General features: G+C 40.3%; 1 protein-coding gene across 2 annotated transcripts in view; it reads right to left on the bottom strand.

Moving 5' to 3' along the window:
- prlhr2a (prolactin releasing hormone receptor 2a) overlaps positions 1-3,340 on the bottom strand; it is a 6,373-nt gene extending 3,033 nt beyond the window's left edge. The window contains exons 1-2 of one of the 2 annotated variants that reach the window (XM_020590589.1): positions 3,259-3,340; positions 922-1,395 (exon numbers count right to left, since the gene is read on the bottom strand). In XM_020590589.1, coding sequence (XP_020446245.1) covers positions 922-1,382 — 461 coding nt within the window. In that variant the 5' untranslated portion in view covers positions 1,383-1,395; positions 3,259-3,340. Of the gene's footprint in view, positions 1-921; positions 1,396-3,035 lie in introns of both variants that reach the window. The other variant, XM_020590587.1, reaches the window with a different exon arrangement.
- Positions 3,341-8,552: the final 5,212 nt, after the last annotated feature.

The following is an 8,552-nucleotide window of genomic DNA, read 5'->3' on the forward strand; positions in this document are numbered from 1 at the left end:
TTTAGTGGGCAAATCATTAATCATAATTTTCCTCAATATTTGACAAATAATGTTGTTTAGATGTTACTCGATATCACCATACGTTTTACCATCCAGAATCATGTTTAGATATTCACATACCCATGGATCTATGAGCATAGCTGATTAACTCGGCCATCTTGGATGGTGGCGTTTGATTTACACAGGTGGCTGCCTGTGGTGTTTGCAAGGACTGTCCACTGTACTGACTGACTGTAGTGACCGCTGTGCATGAAATGGTTGAAAAAGTACTTTAACCTCTTTAGAGGTAAATGATAATGCATTCATTAAGGAAACCAAACAATCCTAAAGCCCTTTTCCAATACACCATGATATAAAATGTCTACAGGTCCCAGTTCCCCAGACTTTTACATCATTCAACCTGAAAATCTGTAGTGCACAGAGAAAAACACTAAGATCTGTTACACTTGAGACATCTCAAAGAAATGACAGTACTTGAAAAATGCTTCTCAGAAACATACCCACAGTATTTCTTTTCCCAATTTCTGTTCGATTATTCAAGGAAGACAAGAAAAATGTGTCCAAAAATATAGTAATATATGCCTGTGAAACACACGTATATGTTTATTGTAGTCCTAGAATCTCAGAATATAAGCGTAGTTATTTTGAAAGCTGGCATGAAAATCGACTACATCCAGGTGCTTACATTTGCATCTTCCTCTGCAATTTTGTGCAATTTTCCTCAAGTTAATTCTGAAGTATTATGTATTATTTCTATATTCATGTGGAGTTTAAACCAGGGTGACTGAGAAGGTTTGGAGAGATGCCTCAAGCTGAAAGCCACACCTGTAGTTTTATCCTCATCTGATGAGAGGATACAAGCAAATAAGGTTCTATAGGAGGTTCATTTGAAATACAGTCCTCTGACTCATTATGACTTACCTGTCCACACCGATGGCGGTGAGCGTGAAGACTGACACGTACACTGTAACAGGCTGGATGAGGTATACCAGGTAGCACATGAAGCGGCCAAAGACCCAGCCGTGTGGGTTGAAGGCATAGGCCAGCGTGAAGGGGACACATGTAGCACACATCAACATGTCAGAGAAGGCCAGGTTTCCAATGAAAAAGTTAGTGACGTTGTGCATCTTGCGGGTGCGGCAAATGACGTAGAGGAGCAGGTAGTTGCCAAAGACACCCACGAGAGCCACCACGGTGTAGCAGGGGATGATGAGCAGCTTGAAGGACTGTAGCAGCTCCACACCCACAAACTGAGGGCTGCGCTTGGTGGAGACATTCTGCAGCGGCACCTCAAAGACCTGACCGGTGTTGTTCCCATTCACATCAGGCATCCCACATGGGGGGGTGAGCTCAGCTGCCCAGCCACTGCCTGTGCCCTCCATTCCCGATGTCAACCTGAGGGGATGAAACCATCACTGAAATAAACTACAGTGCATGTATTCACCAACATGCACAGGAAAATACGAGACACTTCCCATGCCAAGAATATGTCTGAAACCCTGATGAAGATAAATTCCCTACTGTGAGCACATTTATACAGCTTATGTCAGTGAATTAAATGGAAACTTTCCATTCTTTATTTTCCTGTGTAACTGCAGATACAGTAAGCCGTGCAGTGAGTCAGTTCCTCTGTCCAAATATAACAGTTGTCCTTGTGATAACAAGCTTTTCAGTCATGTGTAGCTCAAAGCAGAAAATGACACTAACTTCCTTTTGTCTGAATGCAGCCTTCCCATTTAGAAACAACCATAGAAATGTGCTGCTGTTATTCAGTTTGGGGTCTTACATGAGTGGGGTTAATTGCTGCAGAACAATTCTGACATAGATTAGGTTGTCTGTCAGTGAGTCGGGTGCCTTTCTGTCATTTCAACACCAACTTCAACACAATCTCTGAATGTTAAAGGAAACACTGCTACGTGTCTCAAATCCGCTCTACACTATTTTCTATCCATCCGCTGTGCGTGTGCAGCACAGGGCAATACTGACACAGGTGCACTGGGATGATGAAATCCCTCAGCAGTGGCACATTTGGCAAAGACTTGTTATATTTTTAATTTAGGCTGCTGTTCAAATTTTATATTTGTGCCAGAAAATGTGAACTGACAAAAACATTGATCCCTGTGAAAAATGTAGCTGAAATAGAAAAAAAATCACCCTTTTTCAAAAAGAATTACAGCTCTCAAAAATGAAAAATACAGATTCTCAAAATGTTCCACCATTTGCAGATAACAGTTAATCAAAATAATTGAAAATTCCAGATGAGTAACATGAAATCTTTACACCTCTGATTTGACAGGTAAATATATAATCACCATAATTACAGTCTGAAGTGTCCTTGCTGAATCACTGTGACATAATAAGGCTCACATCTTTACAGGATAGTCTGCGGCTGGTTTTTGCTGAAGTGACGCGACAATATCAGTCACAGGCTACAGTCAATAATGAGTTTATTAATAATGCAGTTTAGCCTACATATAATCGATAGTCTGCGGCTGGTTTATGCTGAAGTGACACGACAATATCAGTCACAGGCTACAGTCAATAATGAGTTTATTAATAATGCAGTTTAGCCTACATATAATCCGGCAGATCAGACTCACGCACTGTTTCTGTTTTTTTCGTCAGTAAGTGAATAAAATGACTCTATCAGAAATATATTAGGTTACATATATGCACAGGAAAATATAAAAGTCAACGCTTTGATGCTGTATCCTTTTTACTCAACAGAATGAATACATACTGGCAGCAGTACTGTGAGTAATTTAGTCAATAACTGTCAGAACCATCAGTAAAAATATTTCCTGATTAATCTCTGAGAGGCTGTCTTAAAATATTTCGATGCAATTGAAAAAAAAAGCTGTCCTTTAAACTCCAGAATAATCAAATAGCTTTAACTGTAAAGTCTTCGTATTTTAAATAGTTTGCATTGATACGGAATCGATGTATTTGCGTGCACCAGCCCCATCTATCATCTCTTCAACTCAGATCCTTCCTACTTTAGATCCTTCCAGGCTTTAAACAAGCAGCACACCTACCGTATGTTGCTTTCTCAGTTTTCAGAGACAGAATGTATCATTGCAGGAAAGATCCAGCGCGGAGCTTCTGTGCGCGTCTGGAGAGATGCGCGCTTCTCACACGAGCGAACGCATAGCCTGTGTGTTTCAGAGCAGTCAGCAGCACTAAAGCCATGTATCCGCAGCCTGAACCTTTGGTGTTTCATGTACCAGTACTGATTTGCACTGTAGTTAGGCTACTTACGTGAGGGTTCGTCGTTACGCGCTAAGTGTTTTGTCGGGTGATCAACAGGTGCAGCCGGGCTGAAGGCTGGTTTTATAGCTGCCTGACAGTATGACTGGCAGCTCCGATGACTGAGGGGGCTTCTGACGCGTCTGGCTACAGTACGTGGGTGATAGTTTATCCTGCATCGCCTCAGAGACAAATCAAGACCGCAAATACTGTAGGCTACAATATCTGACCAGATCAAGGTTCATTTTCCACATTTGTGAAGCCTAAAATTTACAACATTATCTGAAGTTATAATCTATCTGGACCTACTGCATATCTATACCTACACATTTTTATTTACGCTAATTACTGCTCCACAATTGATTAGATTAAGGCAGCTTTTGGTGCCTTTTATTTCACAGTATGTTTTTAGAGCCACATTGCGAACTGTAGATTTGTCTCCATGATGTACACTTGGGATTCTGTTCTTTTGCCTATCTATCACTAGTGGTGTGATTGGTCCTTTATATGTATGTTTTGTGTTCACATGGGTGTGTGGAATCACTGAGTGTTGCCTACACACCCGAAGAAAGGCAAGTATGCTGATTAACATTGATGGTTTTTTTAATGTGTTAACCCATAGGTGTTAAAGGCATTTTAATTGGAACTGTCCACTTGGCTGCCTGGTATCAGATTTTTACACTACAGCCTACCTATCAGTTATCCTGTGTTTAACATAGAGTTAGTTTTTTTTATTGTGAGCTTCCCCTTCAAGAGTGCCAGTGGTTGTGGAAGATACAAGAAGTGCTCCTATTGGGAATAATTTTTGTTCATACATTACAATATCAGTGACACCATCTATGGTGACATGTTGCTTTTTATGCATGCCCAAAAGGTTACATAGCTGTCTGAGGTCACTGCCCCAGTGGCTGTAATGTTTGAACTGTCATCCTTCTCTGATCACAAATATTTGTAGACGGAACTGGGGGTGCAGGCTGATGAGGACGTGATGTGATGTCTGATTGTTGAGTGGCCTTTGTGAGGAGGACCATCTGGGATGGAGCTCTGACACGGTGTTTCATTTGTGCAGGCAGAATCTTACTTTCTCCAAACTGAGCCAGCTGGCAGAAACAAAACAATCGTGGTTATACACTGGCATTAGTTGGTTCATTCTGAATCAATAGCTTGGCGTGAAGCCAGATGACCAGGCCTAGAGAAGAAGATCCTGCTGCGACACAACAGTGGAAGTTGTACTCACAGTGTGTCTGAGGCTTCAGCACGTTCATTTAAAGCCATAAAGAGTTTGGTTGTAATCAGTAGAGGTTAACTTGCCCCACTCTTCTTCCTGCATGCAACCAGTTGTAACTTAGTCCTCTTGTCAGCAGGATCTGTTCAGATAGAGGCAAGCCAGAACCTATCCTTGAGGTTATTGGAAGTCAAAAGACAAACAAACAAAAAGTTGACCAAAAAAAAAAAAAATCCATCAAATGATTTCCAAGTTGGACTCAGAATTGTTGGTCAAGTAATTGTATTGTGAAAGAACCAGCACAGGAAACTATTAAATTAATCTCTTGTCCAAACCACAGACCTCTTTTAGAAATTTTGTAGGAATGATGGTAGTGGTAGAAAAAGGATTTCTTCTAAAGCAAAAAAAGTAATTAAGGAAAATGAGGGTCACCCAAGTTACAGGGGAAATCTGCCAAGTGATGTATTCTGTCTTTTTTGAAAATACTTCTCTTTGACTTTCTAAGAAAAGCGTCAGTGTAGCAGAATTGTCTTTTCTTGTTAAGGCAATAGCAGACACTTAGGGCGGTGAGACAAAAGCTGAGGTAGCATTTCAATAGGTAACACTGTTTGCTTTAGTTGGATCACTACAGGTTCTGACATTTATTTGACATTTCTTGGCCATGTTGGAGGGTTTACTATATTTTCATTCAAGTAAATATTGAACGAGTCTTTCACTACAAAATGACAGGAGACCTTAACAGAGGAAATCAATTAAACATATGTTAGACAGTAAACATTTTACAGAATGTGAACAAGCATGCTTTTGTTCATGCATTCATTCATTCATGTAACTGTAACAAAAGCAACTTACAGCAGCGTGCTGTGAAGTAGATTATTGTGGCTGTTTCCCTGTCTGGCTGGTGGTGTCAAGTGTTTCCAGATTGCATGGCATTCAAGAGATTTGGATTGCATGTTTTCCTGTTCATGCCCCTATGACCACAAATACTGTGCAGCTGCACTCATCCTGTGTGACATTTAAGTCCCCAATTACTCTAACAAGCAAACTGTTTTGAGGGGGAAAATGCCTTTTTGCTTCATATAATCAGAATTTGCAGTACAAGCGTTAGATGCAGCATTTGATCACATTATCTGTTGTTCTTTGTGTATGATCACCAGCGCTTGTATAACTTTGTTCAAAGAGAAGGCAATAAGCTACACTCGTACTAACTCTGTAAATGAGACAGAAATGTATCCATAAAAGTTAAAAAGCCACTATAAAATACCTCAGACTAGCTTTAAATCTTTACGCAGATTTGTTGTCACAGACTCAGGCACTATTCAGCACACTACAGTATCAATAATATCAACCACAGAATGTTGTCAAGTTATGAGACGCCATTCCTAGCGTTTTCAGACCACGTCTCCAAGGCCAAATATGCTATGTGACGGAAACAAATCCTCAGACCCTGGGCATTAAAGAGCAAGATCTGATGAGTCACTGTGGTGTATTTCTCCTGCCTGCACACAGCTCTACATTGCTGACAAATAATTCAGCCTCCATCTTCTCTAACTCTGACCTACCATGCAGTTTGTATTATTTTTGCTGTATAATCTGGATCTTGTTTTTAATGCAGTTTTGTCCATAAATTAAGGTGACACAGTTTAAAACATCTGTTGTTTATGACACAGTACGATAGGTCACAGCTGAACGAAGAGAGAGCCATTTAGTTTGGGTTAAAGATGGTAACACCTGTCACAGTCCCGCTCCTGACAGCGCAGTTTCCTTTTTGCCGTCACTCTCCAGACTTTCCTTTTGACTCTGTTCACCTTGTATGGCTGCCATCTTGACCAGGTCTCCCCTGAAAAATATCTTGATCTCAATGGGACTTCCTGGTAAAATAAAGTTTAAATTAAATAAAAAGAATTTTCCTCTAATTCCCCAATTACCAGGTCCTGAATTCCACGTCCACAATAATCACTTGCTTCCACTTCCCCCAGGTTTCCCTTTGTCCTCTGTTGGCTTGTCTGTTGTGATTCCCCAGTTCTAGTAGTCAGGCACCCTGTCTGTTTCAGTGGGTTTGACCTGTTGGATTTACCTTAGCTGGTTTTGGTTTCACTTACCTATTTTGGGCTCAGATCATTTTCAGACTTTGCTTCTTGCCTGCTTTCTTTGAACTTTGTCAGATTTTGATGTTGTATGACCTGTTCTTGTCAACCCCTGCATGGACTGTGGTTTTGTCCACTTTTTCTCTCTGCTTGGCTCAAGTCACCTCAACCTGAAATTAGACTATCACGTTTTAAAATGATTTACCATTTACTCTACCTGTCTGGCTGTGCATCTGCCCATGGGTCCTTTTTCTCCATGTACTGTCTCTTAGTAGAAACGTGTTTGTTGGTTAGTTCATCCTTGAAATAGCTTGAAATTTGTTTTTAAAACGATTCATCTTATCTTGGCTTTGGTGGCCCTCAGACTTTTCTCCTAGCACCATCACAAGGTTGGCATTTCTGATGTGAGTGAAACGTCTCCACAACTATTGTATGGATTACCATGAAAGTTGGCGCAGACATTCATCATCCCTTCAGTGTAAAGTGGAAAAACGCCTGATTGATCCATTAACCATCACTGCTAAAATATAATTGTCTGATATTGTGATTCATGACCATAGACTAATTACATTCCCAAGAGAGACTTAATTACATTCCCACTTGATTCTTAGTCTTGTTTTTACAGTAACTCGCTGACTAATGCTTTTAACGTGGGAATTTGTTGACCATCTGTCTCTGTACTCAATTGCCATCCTGGACTCTGCCAGGGATTATAATGGAGAGCAGCGGTGGCCAAAACTATGGAAATAAGAACTATGTTCTCTCTCCAGCTGTTTGTTTTTTTGTTGACAGAGTCTCAGGCTGAGTGGTTCATGGTGCCTCTGCAGATCAGGTCACACCTAAACAACACTGTTCAGTGTTTTAGAGCAACCTTTTAAAAACATTTCTGAGAATATGCTAAAACCTTCACAGCTGCCAGGTTCACCATTACAAACATCAGCCAGTGCCCTTCTGACTTATGACTAAGCTGTTAAATAAAGATAATGAGATGGTTTTTGACAGCAAACTCAATTTACAGAAACTATTTCAGGGTAGAACTGAATGCTCAACCTCAGCATAGCTTCTTTAAAGAAGGAAAACTTCTATCACTGAACTAGAAAGAGGCTCTTTTATGAATGACTGTTCTGCCAAGAGCATTCAGGCTTTTCATAATTTAGTATAATGACATGCACAATTGAAGTGCTATTTAGAATTACTATTATTGCAGAGCATGACATATTTCCCATGGTATTTTTACACCGCTTGAATTATATTGCCCGGGAATAATTTGACACTAATTGGCATTTAGATTGTATTATGGGCTCTTTTTGTTTAAAATTAATAGCGTTTGTTTGACTCAGTGTGAGTCATAACTAATCACTGTCAGCGCATTCTTGAAGACTGGGCCAACAGATGAATACCTGAAATTATTAACTCCCCTGGTAATGAAAGGCTGCTCTACATGTAGTCAGTGGTACCATGTGCCCTAAATGTACTACTTTAATTAAGTGATTGATTGGCTTTGATTGTTGTGACAGTTTAGAGCTGCTCAGACAAGACAAAGCTGAACAATTACAGGCTGCTATCTGGCATTTGATTACTCTTTCACAGTCGTGCACTGTCTGAAAAGATGTGTTATCTGTTATTTATGACAATGACAATATTCTTTTCAGAAAATAATGATGCTAAGAATCTAGTCCAATCAGTCACATGAGCATCTCTGTGATGTTATAAAAGGTCAATCACAGTTTTCCTAATTGCATCCACTTTTCCCTCAATTGCCTCTTTTTCTTGTGTCTTAGTACCACCCACATAAGATGCGGGGAAAGAGGAATCAAGGTAACACATTTTAAAGACAGGCCTCCTTTCCTTCAGTCCTTCACCTGAAGTGTCCAGTCACAAACTTATTTCCAATAAAGAGGCTTTGGTCCATAACAGTTCTACAAGGGATGGTGCCCTCACTCATAGTCCCCTCCAGGAAGACTCTCACTCCTTAATCCTCGCACCTCAGCAGG

This window comes from Monopterus albus, unplaced genomic scaffold (genome assembly GCF_001952655.1).
Source record: "Monopterus albus unplaced genomic scaffold, M_albus_1.0 scaffold12.1, whole genome shotgun sequence".
In the NCBI taxonomy this organism is placed as follows: domain Eukaryota; kingdom Metazoa; phylum Chordata; class Actinopteri; order Synbranchiformes; family Synbranchidae; genus Monopterus; species Monopterus albus.